The 26,151-nt window shown below is 45.0% G+C and overlaps 1 protein-coding gene and 1 long non-coding RNA gene across 2 annotated transcripts; one reads left to right on the top strand and one right to left on the bottom strand.

Annotated features, from left to right (window-relative positions):
• Positions 1–12,866: 12,866 nt before the first annotated feature.
• Positions 12,867–24,530, bottom strand: LOC140658898 (cytochrome P450 3A9-like). The gene is made up of 13 exons (XM_072877942.1): positions 24,368–24,530; positions 21,551–21,644; positions 21,056–21,108; positions 19,827–19,926; positions 19,099–19,212; positions 18,728–18,816; positions 17,559–17,707; positions 16,641–16,768; positions 15,885–15,969; positions 15,324–15,484; positions 14,664–14,890; positions 13,670–13,832; positions 12,867–13,467 (listed from the first exon to the last, which is right to left on the bottom strand). Exons 1-13 carry the CDS (start codon positions 24,436–24,438, stop codon positions 13,369–13,371), a joined length of 1,533 nt encoding a protein of 510 aa, XP_072734043.1. The 5' UTR covers positions 24,439–24,530; the 3' UTR covers positions 12,867–13,368.
• Positions 13,686–23,062, top strand: LOC140658899 (uncharacterized). The gene is made up of 3 exons (XR_012044925.1): positions 13,686–13,789; positions 14,790–14,920; positions 22,944–23,062. It is a non-coding gene; the product is annotated as an uncharacterized lncRNA (long non-coding RNA).
• Positions 24,531–26,151: the final 1,621 nt, after the last annotated feature.

The raw sequence follows: 26,151 nt of genomic DNA, 5'->3' as shown, positions 1-26,151 counted from the left end.
CAGGTAATGCGGCAAACCTCAGCTCAAGACAGTGCAGTGGAGGAAGGTGAACTTGTAAAAAAAAAACAGAAACAAGCCTGCTTTTGCTCACTGACAGCCCCACATGCTCACAAGCACCAAGATATGCATGTAGGTGGTTCAGGGTTAAGTTGTGGTGATGCAGAGGGTAAGCGGTGCTGGCTGCTGACTCCTCCTTGCGCTCTCCTGGGGCCAGCAACCTTCTGCTGGGTTTCAGATGAGCATTTTGTACCCATTAGGAGCTGACAGTGATTGGGATGTTTTGTCTCTCCATCTTCTCCTACACCCCCACACAAGTCATTAAGCAACACTTCAACTCCTCTGCTTTGTGTCTCTGTCCCCCGTCACCTGTAATGGCTTCATTCATCAGTCTGCCCTTTGTTTTGGCTGTGTTTTAGTGTCTACTGTGGGTTTTTTTGGTCTGGGTGCCCTGCATGTGATGCGCTGTGATCTCCATGACCTGCTAGCACAGGGACCAGCAGCACAAGGCAGTCTTTCACGTCTTCTTCCAGCTCTTCCTCTCTGCTGGGTGCTTCCGCACCCAGATTTTCCTTGCTCCACTGTGATCTCCTCACTTCTGAGCATCTTTCTTCTGACTTTGCTTTAATAACTGACCACGAGAAGAGCTTCAGAGATCTGGGGGAGGACCATGACATTTACTCTTTTGAGGGAAGGACTAAGGAAAGGACGTACATCTAGAAGACAGCAAAATGCATTATGAAATGGATACGATGCCCTGAGAACAAAAGTCCATTTCACCAAGAGACAGGAAAATCCTAACCTCAACAGTAAACTCTGACAGCATTTGGACGTGCTCTGATTGGTAGAACATCCAGATTTTCTGTTTGCAAACTGGGCTCTTAACTGAACCAGGTGCTGAACAAGTGCTTTCCACAGGTCACTGAGTCCAACTTTATTCTAAATAGCACCAGCCCCAGGCCAGATTCACTCCTGAAATAAATGGACTCATCTCTCACTTACAAAGCCACATGCCCTGGCATGGTGCATCTTCTGCGGTAGCCTGCGGCATCAGGAAACGCACAGCAGGCTGATTTCTTCTTCAGCTCTCCTGCGGGCAATGCAGCTACGCACTGGGCCTCGTACGGGTTACTACCTTTCTGCTCCAGTTATTGCCACAGTTTATGAAAGCCTGCAGTGAAAATGTTGTACTCATGTTAAGGGGAGGTGAAAGGACAGAGGAAGCCCAACATTAAAATACTCAGAGTGTTGGACGGTCTCCTTCCCTTTGTTTGATCATCTTGAATTTTCCTACATCTCTCACATCCCATGCCGTAGGAGCCGCTGCCAAACTGCTGCTCTGTTACAGTCTTTCCTACCTGCTATCTATTAGATGGACCCCATTTTGATCTTACATGCACTGATTCCACTCTGCTGACTGCTGAAGCTAATCTCTTCCCTAGATAAATGCAAGCAGCAAGAGAAGCCTGGGTATGGATGATCACAGAATTTGATCATCAAAAGTCCATCCCAGTCACCTGAAAGCTGAAGTATTACTTTAAATTTTTTTTTCCTCTTGCTGCTAAGAGGAAAAAGGAAAAAATAACTTCAAAATTAACTAGTTACTTACTCCTTACCCTGACAAAGGGGTGGCTGGGGTTGCTCATTTTCTCGGTGCACATTCTGAAGTACTAGTGCCACATCCAGGCTGTCAGATCCAAACACACTGGGGAAAAAAGGGTAGAAAAGATAACAAAGATTTAGTGTTTAAGGCCTGAAATGGGCTTTTATGCTTCCTACCCATGCACCAAGCTTGGAGACACTCAAACCTCAACTTAGGCCTTAAATTGTCAGGCAGAAGTTTCCTCCTGCTAAGGATGGAAGAGGATCTCCTGCATCCTCAGCAGGGGCAGAGTTTCAGAGCCTTGTGCAGATCATGAACCTGCCCAGGCACTGACAGGTCTTAACGACCCTGACCAGCCTCACCTATGCTCTCCACCCCCACCCATGGGTCCAGAGCCCATTTAAGCTCAGCCTGGCACCAGCAGTCCTCTCCCTGAGCTCACCTGGAGGACCATAGGTCTCCAGTGCAAGCACATCCATGTGCCTGCCTGACCATGGAGCCCCATCATCCATCTGAAGAAGGTGGCCTTTCCACCTAAGGCCAGCATGGTAAGACCTTGCTCTGCTTCAGGATTAAAACTGGCGGGTTTGTGACTCAAGCTGCATAAGTGTGAGCCTGCTGCAAGGGTTGCAGGGGGGGAGCAGGGTGCTCGTGGTGGTGCCCAGGGAAGGATGGGGACAGCCCTGCCCCAGCCACCTGTGTCCCCTTCGCAGCCACAGCCCTGTGTCTGAGCACTGCGGCTGCCAGCCTGTGGTTTAGATAAGCCTTCCTCAGCCTGCTGCACAGGCTTTGCACAGAGCTGTGACTACATCAGAAACCTGATTCCTTTAGGATCTGATGGTTTTGGTTGTGAACAAGTGCAGGACCCTGGTGCCCCCAGGCAGGGGTATGGGAAGCAGAGTAATTCCCTTCTTACACACAGAGGTTTGTCCTTTCCTATTTACTTCTGAACATTTTTCATTACAATGTTCTTATGATGCTTTAGGGCTGGAAACACCAGGAATATAAATCAGAGGTTGTCATTCACAGCCATCATGTTATTATACATTAATATATGCTTTCTGTTAAAATATCACACATTTAGTTGTGAATCTTTGCTATTATCAGAATCTTATTGCAATAATTTTCTTTCCTTTTTTATTTGCACACATGAAATACTGTGTTTAATGATGAATTGGTTTCCGACTGAAGGGATCAGACTGTTTGGAAAGTTGCAGCCTGCATGGCCTCTGTGCTCTGACTTAGCAATTTAGTTGCCTCTGTTCCCCTGGGTTTTACCTCTTTTCCTGCTGGTCAAGGTAGTGAGGGAGCACAGAAAGCCTCTTCTCTACTTCTTTTTCATGGCTAAGGTGAGAGCAGAGTCCAGTATCCCCCTTAGACTAAAAATCTGGGGAGAAAAAAAATAACATAAAAGGAATCTGTAATTCTGGAAGGATTTGAGGATTTCTCTGGGGAGGCTGAGAGCAAGGAGCCCTCCCTTGCTCTCCTCTGCTGTCACTGTCAGCATTGGTCAGCTGTAAAATGCTTCTCGAGGAACGAAGGCATGGAGAGGGGCAGGTCTCATTATCCTGTGCTGTCTGGTAGGAATCAGAAGGGAGGTATGTAACCAAATGATATTTTTCGGCTGTGAGCCTCCAGCTGCATGACACTTCCAATTATCCAAGCACATACATATGGATGCGCAGACCCCCGCAGCGCCGGCATGCTCTGTGCTTCCGCAGCGGTGGAGGGCCCAGCCGAGAGCCGGGCACAGCTCTGCCACCGTCCCACTCCCACAGCTGGGCACAGGCAGCTGGCAACGCCTGATTTTACGGAGAGCAAAACTTTATCCTTGAGATCTCTGTACACCATCAGGCTGCATGACGTTCAGCAGCTTTTTGAAGTGTAGTCCAAAGCCTCGATGAGAGCAAAGATACTTATTTCCTACGGCGCTTTTTCCTCCCCTGATGCTTTAGCTCAGGACAGGGGGCAATTAACTGAATCCCAGGCAGACAAGTTTGGGCATCCTGTAGGACCATGCGTGGGTTTCCTGCGGGGTGCGAGCAAGGATGCTATTGTTTCTCAGAAGGGTTATTAATGATTGGGAACTTATCCATCTGCTGGGGTAAAAGCTGTTACACCCACACAGCTTCAGTGAGTCAGACCCCAGATAGCCAACACAGGCTGCAATCAGAGAGCAGGGGAGGGGAGTAACCCATCATACTGATCAACCCTTGTTGGCAATAGGAAGGTGCGGGGGGGGAGATTTAAAGGTTGCTCTTCTCCCAGACTTTCAGGAAGAGCTGCAGGAGCTGGGCTTCATAAACTTTACAGTGAGGTCTGGTGATCAGGTAGGAAAAATAGATTAGATATTTTTTCTATAAGCTTCATTTATACTCATCAGAGTGCTACAAGTAATAATACCAGGAAATAGATTTGCAGGCAGAAGTATGATTTTTAAGTTAACGATGTTCATTTAATTTCAGCTCTTGTCTCCTAGATGTGCCTCCTCCTAATGCTCTAAATAGCTCCTCTGCCTCTTTGATGTTTACACCCTTCAAATGCATAAAGACAGTTCTCTACAATTCCTCATTTTGCCAAGCAATACACACTTAGTGCTTTTCATCTCTCTCCATAAATCAATCCCTTTCCTCCAACAGGAGCTAGAATAGGATTTTTTTTTCCTTATTAGATTTGTAGTGAGTTTCTTTTCAGAAACAGATAAATGATACAAGGTTTTTTCATGACAAAGCATCCTATCATACATTATTAGCAAACACTTCCACAGTAGAACAGGAATAAAAATAGAAAGTGGGCTATAAAAAAGAATGTATAGCAGGATAGCATCTAATCTCGCAGCATGGTACTAAAAGTGGAGCAGTTCCTTCACATTTCTTTGCAGATCTTCAAGGAAAGATCCAGGAGGCCTAAGAAACGCTTAGCATCTTTTACTTAAGGATTTCGTTAAATTCTATGTGATCTTTGACATCAAGTTAATGAATTTTCTCCTTATTCAAAAAGCCCACCTACTGTTGCGATGTGTTTGAAGCTGCAGATCCTTTCTAGCCGGCTTAGCTGCTGCTCCCTGCCTTGCTGTCCTTCTTCCCTGCGTCTCAGCACAGTGGTGGCTGTGCACAGCCTCTTCCACAAAATGTTAACCAGGAAACCACCTGAGTTATAAATTCTTTCGGATCTTGCTTATCTCAAAACCAGATTTTTTTTATTACTGATTTGCAGTGGAAGCCATCAAATGCGAACTACTTGGGGTTCTCACCTGGAAGGCCAGGTTAACAAGTACATAATGTGCTTTTAAGATTGCTTCTTCTAATGGACCCTTCCCAGGGATCACACCCTCTGACTTAGATGGTTGGCTGTGCTTTAGAGGCTGCAGTGAGATAAGGCTTGCCTGGGAAAAATAGTCACCCTCAGATTTCCCATATTTCTGAAAGCAATTTTGGTTGAAGTCCAGCAAACCCTGCAAAAATGGATTTAAAATGAAATTACAAATGAAAGATGAATACTCAAATGGACAACAATTTCAGCAGCTATTTGTCAGGAAAAGCTTAGGACTTTGGAGATTAGTCTGCCTGGGCAATTACTGCCCTGGGACAGAGGCACGTGCAGGTTGCACTCGGATACGTGTTCAGCCGACTGACATTTGGCCTGATGTTCTTTCCTGCATTGTTCTTGCAGCTATGAATATCAGGAGTGAGGAAAGGGGAGGCTGATCGATGGGTTTATTTTCCTTGCTTGTGGCTTCAGGGGTGAATTAGAGAATGGGAACATTCCCCTGGGGCCAGACAGCCCAGCTGGGCTGGCTGCTGGGTCTCAAAGGCTACCTGGGAGCCAACACAGACAGGCAGAGGCAACAAGGTTTAAACCCCAAGCATTTCAGTGATTATTAAGTAAATGTGGCAAATAATAAGCTGTGCAGCTGCAGCATATATTCAGGGAGGGAGCCTGGAGGTAGCTTCTATCATCTTGCAAAGGAGCAGGTGCTGCAAAGGAAACCAATATCTGAAACTTTTAGCAAAATGCCAAAGATCTTCTCTAGAGCTGCTGCCAGCAAGCAGAGAGAAGGCAGAAAACCCAACACAAAGCCGATGTGGCTTTATAATAAACAAACCAAACCAGTGCCAGAAGTTGTGCACTGGGTTTTGTGACCATGCATTTTAATTTCTTACTGTTCTTGCTGTCCTTCGAGCTGGGTTAGCACAGCAGTGGGTCTGACCACTTCCCTGTGATGGCTTCTTGTTGGACACCATTGCAGATTTCTCCCTTTTGAAGCGCTGTGTTCTTGTTGCAGTAACTTCATTGCTTCCACCTTGGGGCCTGCTGGGTCCCTATGAAGATTTATGCTCTGGTATCTTGAAGTTTGCCTTTTGCTAGTTTAAAACAGCTTTTGAATGCGTTTGACTTGGGGTGGCAATTGTAGAATCATAGAATTGTTTAGGTTGGAAAAGACCTTTAAGATAATAAAGTCCAACCATTAACCTAGCACTGCCAAGTCCACCACTACACCATCTCGCTAAGCACCACATCTACACCTCTTTTAAATACCTCCAGGGATGATGACTCAACCACTGCCCTGGGCAGCCTGTTCCAATGCTTGACAACACTTTTGGTGAAGAATTTTTCCTAATATCCAATCTAAACCTGCCCTGGTGCAACTTGAGGCCATTTCCTCTTGTCCTATTACTTCTTACCTGGTAGAAGAGACCAACCCCCACCTCTCTACAACCTCCTTTCAGGCAGTTGTAGAGAGCAATACGGTGTCCCCTCAGCTTCCTTTTCTCCAGGCTGAACAACCCCAGGTCCCTCAGCCGCTCCCCATCAGCCTTGTGCTCCAGACCCTTCCCCAGCTGCGCTGCCCTTCTCTGGACACGCTCCAGCCCCTCCATGTCTCTCTTGGAGTGAGGGGCCCAACACTGAACACAGCATTCGAGGTGCGGCCTCACCAGTGCTGAGTACAGGGGCACGATCACTGCCCTACTCCTGCTGGCCACACTGTTCCTGATACAAGCCAGGATGCTGTTGGCTTTCTTGGCCACCTGGGCACGCTGCTGGCTCATATTCAGCCGGCTGTCGACCAGCACCCCCAGGTCCTTTTCTGCCAGGCAGCTTTCCAGCCCCTCTTCCCCAAGCCTGTAGCGTTGCATGGGGTTGTGTGACCCAAGTGCAGGACCTGGCACTGAGCCTTGTTGAACCCCATACAATTGACCTCGGCCCATCGATGCAGCCTGTCGAGGTCCTTCTGCAGAGCCTTCCTGCCCTCCAGCAGATCAACACTCCCGCCCCAGTTGGTGTTGTCTGCAAACTTACTGAAGGTAAGTTACTAACTAACAGGGCTGGATCTTTGTCACCTGTCATCACTTCAGATCAAGACCTTTGTAAGAGAAATAGTAGCAAAAGACCTCTTGCACTGGACACTAAAGAGGACAGAGGACTTCTGTTGGGGGTGATTTTACTTCTTAATGACATTGTCCACATAAACCTAAGTGCTGATAAACACTGAGACCTGAAGGTGTGAAAGCCGTTTATGAATATCTGTATAGTGTTCACCCATCTTAGCCCTGAGGTCTATGGCAGGTCCTAGGACAGGACCTGAGGACGGTGATGGCACCCAAGCTCTGCCTGAACGTGTTGAGAGCCATCTCTTTGGGGTTAGCAATGTAGGCTAGGGACAGGTATGTGTAAGGGTGGGATCTGCAATAGCCCAGATCCAAGGACTGAAAGTACTTGGATACCCTACCTGGAGGGGAGATTTTGAAGTGTTAGCACTTTATAGTTCTCAGTGTTGCTGACAGTGTAAATATCTGCTTTCCATCTTAGAAAAATATAGTATTCTTAGTTTTGTACCAACTTAAAAATATATCTTAAACATCAATAACTAAATGTGGTCCCTCTCAGCCAACCAAAACTTGAAAGGTTGACTTTTCAACTCAAAGCCCAATGTGTCAAAAACTTGTAGTACTCTTTTGACCCATTTTATTTGTCCTTCCTGATATGGGCTTGAATGTCACTGGCCCTCTATGAGCAGGCTGAGAACTGCCCAGTTTTGCTATTGCTACTGAAAACGGAGTACTATAGCTGCTCTCGCTGTTGTTGCACGGAAGTGTAGCACAGCAAGAAAATAACACTGAGGAACTGGTGGTGAGAAGGCTTCATAAATTCAGGTTGTGGGTTAGTGAAGAGCCCTAACTGACCAATTCTATTTAAGACACACAAACCCCGCCCCGAAGATGGCAGTGTGTTTGGTATTTAAATGTCACTGGTAAAGAGCAGTTGTATACCTTGGTGGTGCAGAGCAGATAAATGCACTATGCCATGCTCTAGGCACTAAGCTTCTCACCCCAGACACTCCCCAGGTGGATATCAGACCTGGCATTGGAGAGTCTCTCCAAAGACAAAATAGATCCCCCTCTGCCCTTTGTGTGTGTATATATGCACACATATGTGCATGTATATATATCTATACGTGCTTGCTAAGTCTGTAATAGCACGAGCTGTCTGTGTTTGCTGCACGTTCTGTTTCTTAGGGCAACATTTAGACTGTGAACTCCCTGAAGAAAAGACTATCTTGCTGAGTGTTTCCAACATGCCTAATCCTCCTGGGCTTTCATTTCCTGACTGGCTTTTAATGTAATGTAAAGAACAGGAATAATATCTTCCATTAAAACTTTATTAGGTAGCTCTTCCACTTATGAGAGCTGTTTCACTTACTCCCAGCCAAATTAATTCCAGTCATTGAAAGCTAAACATGAAAATTCAGGAGGGGGAAGCAGAAAGCCACCTGCAGTCTTGAAAAGATGAGGAAAAACAAGAGTGGTGGGTTCAGTGACCTGTCTGAGAAGATGCACATAGATGCAGTATGGATGAGCTTATCCGTATGGAATCCTGGGCCAGAGCTATATGTGACAGGACATGAGAGGACAACAGCCAGCATGGGAAACACTTCATTTCTTGGCAAGGGGAATCTGCAAATGCATGTCCCCCACTTCTACATCCTGCTGATTTCTACTGGAGTCTGTTATAATTATTGGGAGCATCAGACATCTGCTCACTTCCATGGGTGTTGCTAAGGCTACTGGTGGGCTGATTGATGTGTGGTTACCACCAGAGAGCAGCCTGAGTGGCAGCAGCTGACCTTCTTAGGAGCATCTGTATTGCTCCTCAACTTCCCTCTGGTGCTCGCTGTGACCTTTGGATACAGATCGATCCCAGATTAGTGCTTGTTAACAATAAATACCCTAAAATTAGGATACAAGTAGACAAGTTCTGAAAAGGTTAGACAAGCTCAGGGCAAGTTAGTGCAAGACTCTGCTCGCCATGCTGGCGGTTGGTCTGTGTGGTCTACTTTCCAAAAGTATTTTCTAGGCCTATTACCTACAATTCCAGAGCAAAGCCAGCTGGAGAGCCCCAGGATGGGGGAGCTGTGGTGTGGCACCTGTGCCTTCTCAGCTGGGCTGCACAAAGCCCTGATCTAGTCCAGGGGATGGACTATAACTTATTTTTCTGGGCACTCTATGGTGTGTTGATGGCACTAGTATTTTGCCAAGTGAAGATGGGTAAATGCATCCAGCTGTACTGGACTGGCTTCAGTTCATGAGTGGCAGGCAAGGTTTTTCATTTTCCCTTGAACAGTTATATTGTCCTCCCCGCTCCATTTGCAAACTTCTGGCTACACAACTATATCAAAGTACACTTATACATTATATATATGATATGGAAGCTGTAGGCCATGTACTTAAATTTGTAACTAGATGTTGTACCCAGCCATGTAGGAAAGTCCATGGAGAACATCACTCATCACCAACTATGAACTGGTTAAATAAAAACTTTGATCCGTATCATCAAAGGTATTCTGTGCATCTTTGCAACTTCTTCAAGGGTTCAGTAACAAAAAAAGCTCTGAGGGGAAAATTAACTGTGTCATGGGCGATATAAAGCTGCACCAGAACCTATAAAGTGCCCTAGCAATACAAGAGAATTGAAGTAATGACCAGAAATGCTCAGTTAGAGCTTTTTCCATATTTTATGTTAATCATTAGGGTAGAGCTGAAATTAGCTTTAATTGATATTAAGGGTTGAAAAAATGAATCCACTGGAGAATGAGTCTCTTTAACCTTTAATGATGCAGTAAATAAAATAACCTGTCAACATTTGTGCAATAGTAAGGGTTTTCAAAATTACATATCTGTATGGTGAACGATTCAATATGCCTAATTCTCTCCATTACAGCAGATAAGGTGATGTCAGTGCATAAATTCAGCTACAGGTTTTCCATGTTTCCAAGCTATCTGTCATACCCTGGTAATTCCCCACGCTGCCTTGTTACTTCTAATAGGGAGATGGAGAAAGGAAGGAGGGACTGTGAGAACTAAACAAATTCTGCATGCTGGCTTTCTCGTTTGTGCGCTTTGAGTTGTAGGCTTCTGATGCCAGAGTATCAATAGAGGAACTGTGCCTCAGTAGAGGATAAGGTGAAAGGAGCAACGCTGCCTATTCTTCCTCTCAGGTGAAATATGCCTGAAAATGTTTCATTTTTCACTTTAAAGGCAAGGTGGAATTGCAAAAGACTTCAATACTTTAGGGACACTTAGTTTGGTAATAGTCAGACCATTCTTCTATCTGTCAAGGCTCAGCCTGGTATTGAAACACCTAATAACTGACTTGGCGGAGCACATGAAATATTCCTCTGCTGTAAAAAACAGGAAACCTGTTTTTCATAAAATCCATTTGATCATTGCAATCAACTGGAAGTATTACATCATTTAGGCAAGTTACTGTAACATTGATGGTTACTGTGCTATAGTTAACTGAGAAACAGAAAACAAATCTCCCCACTTATAACCATCTTTGTCTTTCATCAGGACTGATACAATAACAGTGCTCACATCATGGGGTATATATCTCCTTTGGAAAGTTCCCAGCAAGCCTTTCTGTATTAAGGGGAATATATTTCTGCATACTTATAGAAGTCTTCCTGAGTGATGCTAGTGTTTTACCAGGGTGTGAGTCTGTTACGCTTGCACAGTGATTTGGCAATAACTTCTCTGATGAGCCACGGTTGTAAAATCTCTGAGAAAAGCATATTTTTTTTAAATGCTGATGTAACATGGATTTTCTTCATTCTTTTTTCCTTCTTACTTAAGGTTTGGGAGGATTTAAGAGAGGAAGTGAAACAGAAGTGTCCCCAAAATTAACTTCTACCTTGTACTGTGTTTGGAAGCTCTTTCCTCTGACAAAGACCCAGATATCTTGGGACAATATGATGTCCCAGGCCTGCCAAGGATGTGTTGAAACAGTTAAAGGAATCAGCAAGGTCTAGATAAAGTAAACGTTTTATCAGCGAAAACATTCAAAAGTTGAGTTAAGCAGTGATCTGTCTGCTTTAAAGAGGAAACAGCCAAATCAGTGAAAACAAATCTGATGAATGCACAGCTAGCAGGACCAGCAGACTCCTGGCCAAGTCACACCCATGCCTAGGGATGGCCAGTGAAGCAACGGAAAGTGCTGGGAATGACAGAGGCAGCCCTTCTAAGCAAAGTAATTTTATGGAGCTAAGACACAGAGGATCTAATTTTCTTCTAGAAGACTCATTACCATGATTTTGTTACACATTATTTATGGGCTGTTATGATAGTCCTGGCAGGTCATAATTGGCTGAAGCCGGAGAATTAGTCACATTTTTCACATTTGGAAGAATGATCTGTACAGTTACGCTAATGACTTCATTCCCGGAGATTCCATGCACTGGGCAGGGACTGCCTGTCTTGGCGTACGGCTGGATTAACCCTTTCTGGTTCTGAGCACCATGCAAAGGCACTTGATTTTGTTCATGAGATACCAACATGAGTTTACTTCAAAGCAGCTCTTTGGCATATAAGTGACTCGCTGCTGTCTTGATGGCTTCCCTTTTCTTTCTCTTTCCTTGAATCTGGAGTTAGTTTTGGCTAGAACTATTTTTCTATGCGGAAAATCCATTTTTTTAACTAGTCTGTCCATGCAGGGGCATTGCGCTCTCCCCAGCAGAGCTGCTGCAGCATTACAGCAGTAAGACAGGCCCAGCTCTTCCACTGATGGTTTTTAACCCCCAGTAAGAGATGAGCAACAGTTTAAACCAAGGAAGGGCCTTATTGGCAGCACTCCTAACTATGCCTTGCTGTGTACATAGCAAAACCCAAACAATTTTTCACAGATTATGAATCAGAAGGGAGCACTATAATTGTTTTATCTGCCTTTTGGGACAGCACAAGCTGCTTACTGTTGAATTAGAGCCTGGTGAATGTTGCTGTATCTTCCTGAAAAATGGACAGCTTTGATTTGGGGATTTCCAGTGATCAGGAATCTACTGCACTGCTGGCTGACCACTCCCAAACCTCTTAATTGCCATTGTTGTTAAAGAACGGACATGAATTCTTGAATAAATTTGTGCTATGTTGGATTGTAGCATTTGGGTTGTGTTGCAGTTTAGTCTACTCAATTAAATAGAAAAGCACATGGCCACAGGAGAAAATTATAGATGATGATTCAGAAAATATTGCCTTGGAGTGAAGGATGCCAGGAGAAAGTTAAGGGGTGACTTGACGTGGTTTGCAGCTCTTCTAAAAACCTTTCCCATTTCATTAGCATCCTTCTTGCTTTGTAGGTATCAGGACCAGCACAATATACTGGGGTTAACTGGCATGTGAAATTCAGATCTGGGAGAACCTCCCACCTGTTTTTTGATATTCCCTGTTTATATGGTCAGGGATGGCATAAGTCCTTTGGCCAAAGCATCACGCTGATGGCAGGGCCCAAGCCATAGACTGCTCTGGAGCAGTTCAAGAGCGAAGCAGGTCGGAGCAGGCTAACATCCCCCCACGGGCAATGTGTAAACCGCATCCATGGCTCTGGGAGGCGAGGCTCAGCTACAAGTTGTGTCCAGACGACTTCTCCAGGAGCAGTGGCCCTCCTGCAGTCCTGTCACCGCCTCCTGCGAGCTGCTCCTGCTGCTCTCTGCAATCCGTCCTCTGTCGCTCCAGCGTGGAAAAGGGCCGGCCAGTGCTGAACTGAAGGCAACCTCTTAATCAAACTAAGAGGTGGGAGTTATAGTGTTTGTAAAATACTGTGCAAATGGGAGGGTTTGATCGCATTAAATGAAGGATCAGATTCATTAAATTAAGTGGAAAGCAATGTACATGGATAATTTCAAGGGTTGAGGCTGAATAAGGTTTTCAAATAGGAAGTGATCAGCCGCTATACACAACACACGGCAGCTCTCAAACATTTTTAATGACAGTATTTGTACACACTTTAGTTTAATTAACACATGGCACAAGAGAGGTTTGGTAACTAGGATCTAGTCTCACACCAGTCGTCTCAATTATAACACATGAAATTTCAAGCATCAATACACCAAGAACAACATCACCCCTTCCTGCCCAGCAAGGTCTGGCAATTTGAATTTCCATCACACCTTGTTTCTCTTGGATGCGACAGTAATTCCTTCCCTCCAGATGGAGAAGTCCCCTTAGAAGTAAGTGGATGATCAGCTTCTCATTTGGATTTATTTCTTGTTTTCTGCAATCAAAATTAAGGGGACTGCATATTGTCACTGCCCAGTGATCCACGTTACATTTCTGACAGCTATGTTTATTAGTAAATATGTAGTAATTGCTTCCAGAATTAACTAGAGCTGCTCTTCTGTGTCTGTACGTGTAGGAGAGATTTCCTGTGATGTGTGATCCCTTTGTTAGCACAGCACTCATTAGACGTCGGAGAATTGTTGCAGACGTGGCTGGGTTTTACGCCTCTGCAGGTGCAGTGTTGGTCCGGGGGACTAACTTCAGAATAATCGGTTTCTCTGGTCTTAAAAGTCCCTGTGAACTCAGCTTGAGAGGGATCTGCAACAATAAGAGGAAAAACACACTTGGAGATAGACAAATTAAATTAGTAGATATTAAAGGAAAGAAACTTGGCCATGGTTTGGACATAACTTGATCCATAGTGCCTGAAAGTGCAAAGCATCTGGTGTTAGCACCCACGGTGAGAAACAAGGCACCTGGCTCTTCGCATGCGAGTTTCAAAATGTAATGTGCTCCTCACCTGAGTTTCTTTGCAGGTCTGGAAGGTGAAACGTTGCAATAGGACGGTGATGGCAACTTTCAGAGTCAGGAGAGCAAATCGCATCCCGATGCAGTTCCTGGGACCAGCTCCAAAGGGCAGGTACGTATATGGGTCTATGGCCTCTTTGTTTTCCTTACTGAACCTGGATAATGACGTGGTTGGGGAAAAAAATGAAGGCAGCAAAAAACCAAAAAGCTACATATCTGTATTACTTATCCAGAGATCTCTTGCTGGTGCCCTACGGAGGCTTGTTTGGTTTTTTGCTAAGGTATCTCAGCACACCGCAGCAATCGAGTGCTGTGTCAGAGCCCTTGTCCAGGATCGGGTAGGATCCCACTTCAGCATTTAGTTTAATTCTGTCCATCCAGACTAGAAGTTAGGAGCAACGTGAAAATATACACGCTCTCCCAAAATGACTGATATTTCCTATCTGTTGTATTTAGTGAGAGAGAAACCAGGGCCTGTCTGTTAGGAGCAGCCTATGGCTTCAGTCTTGCTGGGAAATGAGGGGTTGATACCAATTATAAAAATAACCAACTAGGGAAAAGTTATCACTTCCTTGAAAACAAAGAGGGAAGGCAATTCTGGAAGGATCAACTCTGGTATATTTTGTAGCAAAGCCTGTGTGATGGAAACAGGTTCAGTAATGAAGATTATACAAAAAGATGGATAGCAATTACAAAAAACTCACCATCTACCCACTCTGTCAGCAAGCCTAAAAACTGTGTACAAGATGTTGTGAGGTATCAATGTTATTCTCCCAATAAGATTATGCTGTTTGAAACCCTGCTTTAAGTGCAAAGCTCATTTTCTTCTTAAAATGACATTCCCATGAGCCTGCAATTTCTCATAGGTATTGTTTGTAAAAAGATAGGAAGAACACCATTAGGAAGCTAATCAGAGATTAATACTTAATTACTATGTGAGGAAAAAGCAGCATGATATTTCTTCCCTTTCATTATGCTTTTTATACCTTTCTGGTCTGAACTCTTCTGGGTTTGGCCAGTACTCAGGGTTGCGGTGCAGGGTATAGGGTGGGATCATAACAACGGTTCCTTTGGGAATGGTCACTCCATTTATTTCTACATCTCTCTTGCAGGCTCTCTCAAGCCGTCCTCCAAGGGGGAAGAGCCGCAGGGTTTCATTCACTGTCATGTCAAGATATTCCAATTGCATCATTGCTTCGTATGTGAGAGGAGCCTGCAGGACGACAGGAGAAAGCATGATCAGGTATGTTGGCGTGAGGACTGGATTGTCCTAAAATGACTGCTGAGACCGGAGTGTCCCCAACCCCTGCTGCCCCAGCTATGACTCAGACTCACTGAAGGTAGAAGGTAGAAAATGCATAATTGGTTTCATTTTCCATCCCTGAGTGATGGAAATGCCTGGAAATCCACGTCCACTTGTGCATGGGTGCAGAGTATGGCAAATGGGTTTGTGCAGTGGGGTGGCCATGTTTCAGCTGCCAAAAAGACATCGCTACAAGGCTGAGTTGTCTCAGTGTGCGTGTCTCAGAGCTGTTGGAAGATCCCAGGGGGACGGTGTTCAGGTGCTAAAGATTTCTCCTTGTCTTGACTGAACAAGGAGGACAGCAGTGTCAGAGGGTCTTCACTGTTACTTAACATCCCCTTACCTTGTTGGGTAAAACTGCATCAATTTCATCCAGCAGTTTTTGCTGCACATCGGGGTGCGTGGCAAGCTCATATGCCAGGTAACAAAGTGTGTTGCTGGTGGGCTCATACCCAGCAAATATGAAGATGAATGCTTGCGACAGGATCTCTGAGTCGGTCAGGGCTGTGAGGAGAGAGGATGTGGGGAGATGAGCAAACCAGTATTGGGTGATGGTCTCAGCAAGGAACAGGTAGGAACGGGTGGGGTTGAGGCAGGCTTGTTGCAGTTGTTTTCTGATACCACATTTATAGCTACTCCGCTATCTGTCTGGAAAAAGTAATTTCATAGAGGAGCCAGATGATTTCCTGGGTAGAAATGATTGACATGGCAGTCCTACTCCCTGGCAAAGGACCCTGGGGATTCCCCTTAGCCCTGGTGCTGGCAACAAGGGACAGAGACTTCTGCCTGGAGCTCGTCAGTGGAGATGGTGGTGACCCATCGAGCCTTTCTCTGGGAAACAGCTCCCCATATTCTCCTTGCTCCCATGGCCCCTGTTCCTGTGATGAGTATTTGATGTTGTTACCCTTATATGAGTGATTTGCTTCATTGCTTCCATGACTGGTTGAGTTCTGGGATTCGATCATCAGCTGCAGAAAATCTACTCTGCCCTGAGAAGAAAAGCAGGAAAGTTTCTTTGGTGACAGGTCCCTTGGAGGGCTCAGATAAGCAGATTTCATAGCCTAAGCACAATTTTTAAACTGAAAGCATACCCAAAATGCACATGACTTCCTTATTGAAAAACATTACACTTGCTTTTTATTTTGGAAACCTATCTGTCCTTTTCATGAAGCCATTGGGTGGGAGAGCAGCGTCTTGAATGAGTTTCAGGAAAGGGATCCAAACTCTAAAAGGGAGAATTTTGCCACGAAGCAGCTTCAATTTTTGAAAAGTGAGAGGGGAAGGCGCAACCCTGAAAGGTGGTATTGCTGCCCTTGTGCTGCTTACTCTGCTCTCTCTCATCCTCTACCTAATCTTCTTCAGGGAGTCTTTTGCTTTGACTTATTACAAGTACTGCAAACCCAAGCTTAGTCCAATTCTACTGAGCCTTTATCTGGATTTAGCTTCAGATCATGGATGTACAAAGTCCACTTGCTTCTCTGCCAGGACTGGTCAGGTGAGGCTTTTCTGACAGTATTAAAATCAAGTGTTTACACTTAAGTAGATTCAGGGTTTTGCAGAGTCATTGTCCTTTGGCTTCGTCTTTGATACCATCACCCTAATTATATTTCACTTAAGTGTATTTTCTGCCACAACTGCTAGCAAATTCACGCTTGCTTACCTTGTGAGTCTCCTTTTCACGATCCTGCTTAATTTTGGAGATGGATCTCATGAAGAAATCTACAGCATCACTGGGGAAGAAGCTTACATTCATCTTGGCCAAAAGAGGAATAACAAATGGACATACAACTGAAAAACAAATTGAAAATAAAATTGCACACTGTAAACAAACTCTACCTCATATAAGATAGCTATGGATGTTACTGAGGAATTAATGATGCCACTGAGAAATTATTTCCTCTCAATTTCTTTACCTGGGCAAAGCCTGGGCTGTTGTATGTCCATTTGTGATTCCTAAAATCTACAGCACGTCCATTTGTATGGACAAAATCTACAGCATGTCCAGTTGTATGTCCGTTTGTGATTCCTAAAATCTACAGCACCAGAACCTCCTCTATGCGCAGATCACAACTTTCCCTGTGTTTTAGCAAGGTATCTAATCTTGATTTAAGGCTGCAAGTGATTTAAGGTCCATCTCCATCACCATGACTGTAAGCTATTGTACTGCTAGGAAATTGTATCTAATTACAGTCCCCACTCAGCACTCTTTTCCAGAAAATGCATTTCAGATAGCACCACTCTCTTCAAGCCTCACAGCTGAACTTGCTTTTCAACCCTTGAATCATTTTCCAGCACTTATTTGGATATTGGCTGCGATGTTCATACGTTTCTTGCATCGTGGATGCCAAAAGGGGAGGAAGTTTTTACCCATCTCCTTCCCAGAGTTTTAGCATGAAGCTAACAATGAGGAAATGATGAGACAAGAGCCATTAGGACTTCCATCCTAGCTAGTGAAGTTATCTAAGCAATAGTTGATTGGTTAATGTATAGGCTGCACCAGTCTCTGATATGCTTGCTAAAGTCACGCTTCAGTAGTACTCTGACACCTGAATGACGCTGCAACAAAAAAGTCATTTACATGTCAAGATGAAGAGTGGGTCAAAAAAGTCAAACTTGACCAACTTCTGCATCTCTCTGACAAAGGGGTCTTTGGGGTTGTTCATGGAGTCGATGTTCACACCGAATGAAGTGCTGGTGACAACGTCCATGCTGTAGCTTCCAAAGATGCTGAGGAAAGATGGAAAAGATAGACTGTGGTTAAATAGTTAGACCAAGAGAATATATTTTTTCCTAATGCCTATGTGACATTCAAATATAAATTCTCCTAAGACCTCCTGCCCTTGTTTTGAAAAGAAAATTGGATATATGGTAACTGAAAAGCACTTATAGTGAAAGGCATAGATTTTTAGAGAGCTTTGGTTTCAAGCCTGCGTGGGTTTTGAAATCGGACAGCTTTTCTGAGGATTTTAAACCAGCATGTAGCTACGTGCTTGGGTTAGTGCAAGGACAGCGTGTGGTTCTTGAGCATGTTAGCTTCTAGGGGAGGGCTGGTAACACACCTTGCTTCAAACATGCCATGAAAAGGGTCTTGTTCAACCCAGCACAGCCCTATAATATTACAAACTGTCCAAGTCCTCTCCTTATGGGGTTTTTGGTAGGGGAGAGGTTTGCCGGTGCGACTACTGGTGTGCAGCTGCCCCTTCCGCATCTGTGCTTTGAAATCAGAGATGAAATACACAGGTTTTGTTCCAGAGCCCACGTGGAAGGCACAGATGAGGACAAAGCACCTGGGACCACACTACAGCCTCCCTTCCCCACTCTCCCCAGCAAGGGGAAAGTGATGGACGAGCATCCCACAGTTCTGGGGTGGGTGAGCAGAGGCCAGCACCCCACTGTCCTGTGGTGCTACACAGAGATCCTGAGTATATGCAGGGAAAACTGGGTTTTCCTGGCAGAGTTGCGGTTATCTTGGATCTGTGGATTCACAAAGCTGTGCTGGAGCATTTTCCTCCCCATCTAATTCACTTTAGAAGACTTCTCTCTGGGTCTCTGCCTCTAGGAAGTTTCACTGACATTCCAGCTTAAATTTTCCCTTTCAAATTTCCAGCCAGGCTTTCAGCTAGCCCTGTTCCTCATTTTAGAGGTCTGGTTTACTCGGTGAGTGATCTGCGTTGCCAGTAACGAATGAACCGCAGCACTTGCTAACAAGGTTTGCTGCTTAGCCTGCTGCTCCTAGCAGCTACTTACTCCTTTACAGATAGAATGTTGTCCTTTTCCACTTGCTTTTGAACATTTTTTGCCAAAACTTCCCCATAGTGCTTCATTATAGGGAACATCTGTAACACAAACCAGAGATTGGTCACTTAAGTATAGTACATTTTACCCCTTTAAGACAGGCTTACAAAGACTACAGGGAGTTTCATGAATATTTACAAATAAGATCTTTCTGCTAAGGTTTTATTTTAAGCCTTTTTCATTTTAAATTAGGCATAAATTAAACAGGCTAGCTTAGTTGCCAGGCTGTGACTAAAGAAATCGGACCCCTGTGACAATCTCAGCCTGAAAACATTGTCTACTGACTTTCTGATTTACTTTGTACCTGTTCCTCTGTGTTTTACCTCCTTTAGTTTCCCACTGGTGAAGGTTGGAGAGAGCACAGTACGAATCCTTTTCCACTGTTCGTCTTCAGCTAATGAGACAGCATTGTTCAGCACCCCTGCTAGTTCTATATGCTAGAGGGGAAAAAGGCAAGGTGTTAACCCCAAAAAAGATAGTGGCTTCCTTGCAAGGACGGGAATGTAGCATGCAAGTCCCTGCCCGGGCTATTTCAGGGGCATTACTACTGGCAGCAGGCTAAGGCAGAGGCTAAAGCCTCTCTCAAGACACACATACATAATAATCCCCTTTCCTGCCATAAACCAGCTGTGAGATGCCATTTCCATATCCAGAACAAGTAACCCAAAAGCCCAACACCTGTATGTATGTGTGTACCCGCGCCTAACTGTGCCACCCAGAGCCTGCATCCCAGCTGGTGGCACATGTGCTAGCGGGGCCCTTACAGATTCCTGCATGCTCACACAGACTCAAATTCATCCATATATATATATATAGGTGTGAGAGCAGAATTTGTTTGATGTGCAGGCAAACAGCTTCCTCTGCCAGCCTGGGTATGCAGTCCCCAAGCTGTAAGACAGGGGAACAGTGACATACAGTGGCCATTTACAGTAATCTCTATAGTGTAGTCACTCGTCCCCTATGGGAACCCTGCTACATGCTTGGCATGCTTATCTCCTCCCATACTTTGTTTTTCGGACTCTGTGGTGCATCACGATGCTTCTGCTCTTACCCTCCGGTTGGTAAAGGTGGAGTAACACTCTTTAACCAGCACAGATTTGATGATCTGGGGGTCCATGACAGCCACCACAGGTTGCCTACCATCGTAAATCCTGGTGGGGGGAGAAGAGACAAACAATCCCAGGTAGCTGAAGTGCAAGGCTTGGCTGATGCCCATGAAACAAAATGTGTTAAACAAATGCTCCTCTGTCATCAGCCTTACTGTTCTGCAGATGCCTAAGTACAGAAATGTAGAAAGTAGAGATGGACAAGGACTCCCAGGCCTTGTCCCCTCTTGTTTTGTAAATGATAAAGGGGGCTAAACACCTTCCAAATTCACTGGGAGATGAGCAGGGCTCAGTCCCTCAAAGGACCAGATACTAAATGAAGCAAGTGTCTTCACTTTCTCCCCTGACTCTCTGTGTTTTTCCAGGCACTTAAACACATTACAGTATTAGAAGAAAACTTGTTCGACCCCTTTCAGGCTCTTGAATTGGGTGTCTGGAGACTTGGGCTGACAGCACTGAAATATCCTTGGAGATGAAACTCAATCCTTGTTTTTCTCTTTTTAAGCTGCCAGTTCTGAATGCTTTCCTGGAACAGATGTAGATTAAGTGGATTTATGGACTTTCCCCATTTATGTAACGATATGTTTTCCAGACTCTATTTTTTAAAGTTGCTATAGGGACCAATGGATGCATTATAGAGGATATGCAAGTTTGCAGCCCAAGTTATAACAGCAGCAATAAAAGCCATCGGAGATGTCTGGAGCAGAGCAACGATCGCTGCACTACCTCCCACCGCAGCAGGGAAGGATCAGCAGCACAAGGAAGCTGGCAGACTTTGGGTCTGCTTCTTCACTCAGTATGGGGAGTCACTCACACTCCTCTGCTGTTGGTAAACCAGGGGAACCCGACCTCCTGGTTCCAGAGTCTCCCTTAAGTAAATAGTAGGTTTGCTGCTGATTTTGTTAGAGGCAGGTGAGGGCCTTTTGTTATCAGCTTTAAAACAGCTTTCACAGTACAGGTCAAAGCAATTTCCATATAGCATGAGAGCGGCACAGCCCTGCAATCATCAGGCTTTAACGTAAGCCACCACGAGCACCCTATCATTGCCGTACTCCTCATGCTGGGACTGTCAGGGCTGCAGGTGGAGAAAAGGGAGCTTTCCTAATGAATATTTTTCTCCCCTTTGTATGGTTTCTAGTTTTACCTTAAGAAGAGATCAGCGGTTCATACTCACCCCCAGACTTTCCCATATTTCTGGAAACATTCATTGTCAAACTCCAAGAAACCCTGTGGAAAGCAATTTAAAAATTATCTCAGAGAGGATGCAGCAGAGGGGATGATGTTGGAGATGATGTTGGAGATGATGGGTTGGGAGGGATATCTGTAAACTGATGTTCAAAGCTGCCTTCCGAGTTCTCCTCCTCTCCAAAAACATCACGAAGGACAGCATAAATGTACGTCGTGCTTGTGAATGAGCTGTTTGCCAGGATGCTGGCAAAGGGCAGCTGTAAATCAGCCACCCACGAGTGCTTGTTTGGAGATGCTGTAAAGGCAAGGGCCCATGGTCTGTGCCACTGAGCCCTTATCCGACGCTGGCCTCTGCACAACCTGTGCTTTAGAGCAGAGCTTGGCATTTGGAGATAACTTATCATCACCGTGTATCTGTTTAGCTACAGCTGTATGAGCAAAGGCGGATATTTCTGGAGCCAGGAAGGCTTCGGTCACTTACTTTGCGATATTCCAGGCAGGTCCCAAAGAAAGGCAGAGGTCTTGGCCCAGGAATACCCAACTTCTTGAACAAACCAAATGGCCAGGTCCCATATCTGTGGGACAGAAAAGACAACAGAGTGCTACATCACCGTGGCATTGGGGCTGCGAGCTCTCCTGAATCTGGAGACTGCAGCAATGTCCCTTTGGCTCTAAGTAGAGCAGGTTGATCCAGGAGCTGGAAAAAAGTGGCCCAAAAGAAAATTGCCCTGTAAAAACTACTTAATAAACATGATAAGGCTCACTGCTGCCACACAGAGCTTCAGAGAGATCACTTTGATGTAAAAGCAGCTGTCTCCTAAAGGCATAGGTGCTCTGGTGGAAACGGGACCTTAAAGCCTTTAGCAAAAGTCAAGAGAGGAGCTCATTGCCAACCAAAGGAGAGGCAGAAAAGGGAGCTGGAAGAAGGAACACCAAGCTTACATGTTTTTATTGAAGAGAAATCAAAGCAGTGCCAGAAGTGATGTCCCAAACACGGCTTTTGTCAAGCTGCACTTTAATTTCATTTATTGTTCTCCCTCCCCTCAGCCCAGCGTTAGCTCAGTGGTGTGTCAGGAATTCTTGTCTTGATGGTTGTCTCTTTAGATTTTATTGACAGCTTTGCAGATTTCTTTCCTCTGAAGCACCCTTTTTGGCAGCCGTAAAGTTATTACTTCTACCTCAGGGCCTTCTGTTTCTCAACAAGGGCCTGGGCTGCAGCCCTTTGAAGCTTGTCTTTGGCTGTGTTGAAAGAGCTCCTCAAAATATTTGTTTTTAGTTAGTAGCTGCAGCTTCCCAAGTGAGCGGTTCATTGCAGAAGGGATGTAAAACTGCAAAGGTTTGGCAGAGGGATGCTATCAGAGATCCTCTTTGGAGCCACGTGGCAGCAGCCGCTCAGCCAGCATCTTGGGGATGCTTTCCTGAAAAGCCAGAGTCTAGGCTGAGACTTAGGGGGGTTTCCCTTGCAATTAGTAATACTTTTCTAAATCTGGGGGACCCCAAAGGAGCTCAGTCCCCCCAGCACAGGTTCTACCAGAGCACAGAAGCGGACCTCATCTTATGGTCCAAACAGAGCAGGCAAAAACCTGGGACGAGGTGTTGGCAGGTGCAGAAAGGTTTCGCAGAGCTCAGTTTGTCAATGTTTAACCTTTTCTGTCAAAGTTTAATTCAGTACCTAGAAATAATATGTTTGTGGATTCTCATTTGTAATGTTTATAGGCAGCCAGGGCTGCAGGAGGACCAGGAAATGCCAGGTTGGGCTGGTTACAAAGCTCAAACTCTATAGGAACATAGGCTAGGCTTAATCCATTTGAAACATGCCCAGGAAAACGCAGTCTAATGCTCTTACAACTAAAATGTGACTGTTTTTCCTACAGGCTGAGAAGGACCATTCAGTGTAAAGCCAAAGAATAATCATTACTTCTTCTCACCATGGACATGAACCAGCAATGCCTGATATTCCTTCATGCGTGAACTGGAACAGTGTTGCCCCAGATGGACAAGAAGCATCTGAACAACCTCCCTGTGCTAATGGGCAGTGAAATTAGCCCAGATATCAGAGCACAAAGATCTGGGCTTCGTCCCTTTTGCTACAAGAAAATTGCAAGTGGCTGCAGAATGTGGGAGTGTGGCAAGCAGCAACCTTAGATGGCCACACAGTTATTGAAATATGAGGGTTTAGGTCAATAATGAGGGTGGGGCTTGGGGGTTTCTTGAAGAGTCTGCCCCAAACAGGCTTTTAAGTGATCCAAATCACAGGAAAAGGTTCAAAAAAAAAAAAAAAAAAAACCAACACCAAAAACAGGGCTAAAAGTTTCAGAGCTTACTGAACTGCTGTGGTTGGAGCACGGCCAGGGCAGACAAATGGATTGTGCTCGTGTGCACCACATTAATCATTAAGGTTTATGGCTAGCAACATGCTGTCTCTGCCTAAGGGCTTGTCAACACTACAAAGTTTGTCAGTCCAGCCTTGTTGGCAGGGGCTGCCAGCAGCGATGCTGTATGTCCCAGCCAAAGGGGGTTTTCAGCCAGCCCTGCTACGCTGCAGTGCCGAACAGCATCAGCAAAGCGGACGAAAGCATTTTCTCACTAGTGCGGCTCCTCTGAAGCATTGGGGTACAATTCTACCTGATGGAGCCTGTGTGAAAAGCCAGGCACAGAGAGCTGACCTTGCTCTGGGCTTCATTTCTTCCCCCTGTAAGGGTGGGCTGTGGGGATGGGCATGGGATGCTGTCCCTGCAGGCATGTGGCAAATCTAACTTCTGCAAAGTGTCCCTCCTGGTCCAGGTGCCCGTGCATGGAGCATTTTACCTGAGCACTGCAGAAGGAGCCAGGAAGAGTGAGAACTGATCCTAAGAATGCTCTTTTTCTGGTGCCTTTCTGCTGCTCTCCACCTTTGCAGGTCATGCAGTAGGGTCATCTGCTGCCTCCTCCCCTCCACGGGGCAGCCTCGGTCAGGGAGGCACAGCCTTCCTTAGACTGTATTTCTGTGGAAAATAACCTAACGGATCACGAATCTGCTGCTAACGAATGCCTGGCACCATTATTATTCAATTATTGCTTTGATGCTTAGCAGCAAGATGGTAACAGTGCATGGGAACACTCCCAACCTTGGAGCGAGATCACACATCTGTATGGTCTTTAGACGACTCTGCTACTTCCTAGAGCCTTGTTAGAGGCTGGAAATCTAGAAATCACACCTACCTGCTCGCTCTTCGGCAGATTAGTTGCATGAAAAGGAACAATGGCAAGAACAGGAAAACAGCATGAGCAAAGAACTAATAAAGAATATTTTACTCACACTACCAGGAGGACTACGAAAATAAGCAAAAGGGCCCATGTCTCTGTAGAGAAGGAGGGAAGAAGGTTCATTTTGGTTCTTCTCTGGTTGGCTTTGAGTTCTGTCTTGATGTGTTTGTCCCGGGTCTGTGGAAAGTAGGAGTGTTTTGCAGTGTGCAATCTTTTGTGTCCAGTCATATGATTTAGGGACTGTCCTTCTGTCATGAAGGAGGAGGAGTGGCAGCAAAGTATGCTAATCTGAAAAGCATGATTCATGCGATAAATGCCTGGCTGAACTGTCTAAGGTTCAAATTATTTAATACATACATTGCCAGGCCTTTCAGCTAGTTTCTCTGTTGTAATAGTATGTAATAACTGACTTCTTATTGAGTAATGTTCCTGGGCTCCTACACCAAAGTAAATAAAACCAAGTTACAATGAAATGGTAAATCCCAAAGCAGGTTTCAGAGTTGGTTTACAAAAGGGAAAGAGAAGTGAAAAGGTTATTTGTATATTGTATGACAAGATCTTTTCTGGCAGCTGAATTAACTTCGGCAGAATTTAAGATTTTGTTAAAAAATATCTTTATTTCTGTGTTGTGAAGAGCAAGCGCTGCCTGCTTCTGCTTGTGGTGGGTCAGAAGCAGCTTCTAACAAAGGCAGGAATTTGCCCCCTATAAAGGCTTTAGAAGTCCACCTTGTTTGCTGGTTTGTGGCCAGGTGTTTTGTAAGAGAAATTTTGTCATTTCACAACTGTAAGCAGTTAAAGTACCATCATCTCCAAAATGCCAGCTCATGGCTCGTGAGTAAAAACAGCACCCACCCTTCTGCAGCAGCTGGCAAAAAGCCAAAAGCAAAGGGAAAACACAAATTCCGTAATGGTTCTCCTGTAAGGATGGTGCAGAAAAGTGATAGCATCCTAGAGGTATGGACATGCTAAGAGAAGATTACGATGGTGGAGAAAGCCGGGTTATTTGGATGGTGTGTGTTAGTGGCCATAGTGTTAAGGCAGGAGGCTATATGGTTTGCACAGATGTGTACTACAGTATCTAGGGCTTCATTCAGAACTCTCAAATGAGCAATTCCCTTCCTATTGGCAGGGCTGCCATCTTCAAAAGGGAGTTTGCTGACTGCACTGGGTGCAAATAACTGGGTGTTATAAATACTTGGCACATCAAATGCCTTGTGTCTCTGAGGATGTTGCTGTGCTTCATGCTGGGCTGACTGATAAGTGGATCTCAGTCCACATGGTGATAGGAGGCACGTTCTGAGAGTCATCATCTGACTTATCTCAGCAGCATTTGTATCTCATTTCACCTTTGCCTGGCCTTTGCTCTGACCTTCAGAAACAAATCAGTTGCAGATTATTTTGTAATAAACACAGTCTACTTTAGTTTGACATGAACAGGCAAGTTCATGACATAGTTATAGAAGCCTGTGTCGGGTCCTACCTTGCTTGATTCAGAGATGTTGAAACAGCATGTGATTAAACAGGTACTTTCCCATTCAGGAGCTTGTCACAGCAGCGATTGTTTTTTCCAGGGTTCCCCTTTGTGCATTTTGACATAGCCTTGAAATCTGAATTTACTGGGCATCAAATGCTCCTGACTCACTGTGTTGGGAAACAGGTTAATGCAGTTTGTTTATAAAATAAGATTGCAGTAGGGCTCTCCATCCTAAGTAAAAATAAGCCTCAATCCTTGTCCTGTTTGGGTCATTTTTAAGGATAAGAATAGTCTCTGGAAAAACTTGTAAAAAACCAGATAGGTGCAAAGTCTTGTTGCTGGTTTTGCATTGCGGTCTTACA

Source organism: Ciconia boyciana, chromosome 13, assembly GCF_034638445.1.
Source record: "Ciconia boyciana chromosome 13, ASM3463844v1, whole genome shotgun sequence".
NCBI lineage: Eukaryota > Metazoa > Chordata > Aves > Ciconiiformes > Ciconiidae > Ciconia > Ciconia boyciana.
The sequence above is the reverse complement of the archived record's forward strand: the minus strand, read 5'-3'. Positions and strand labels throughout refer to the sequence as shown.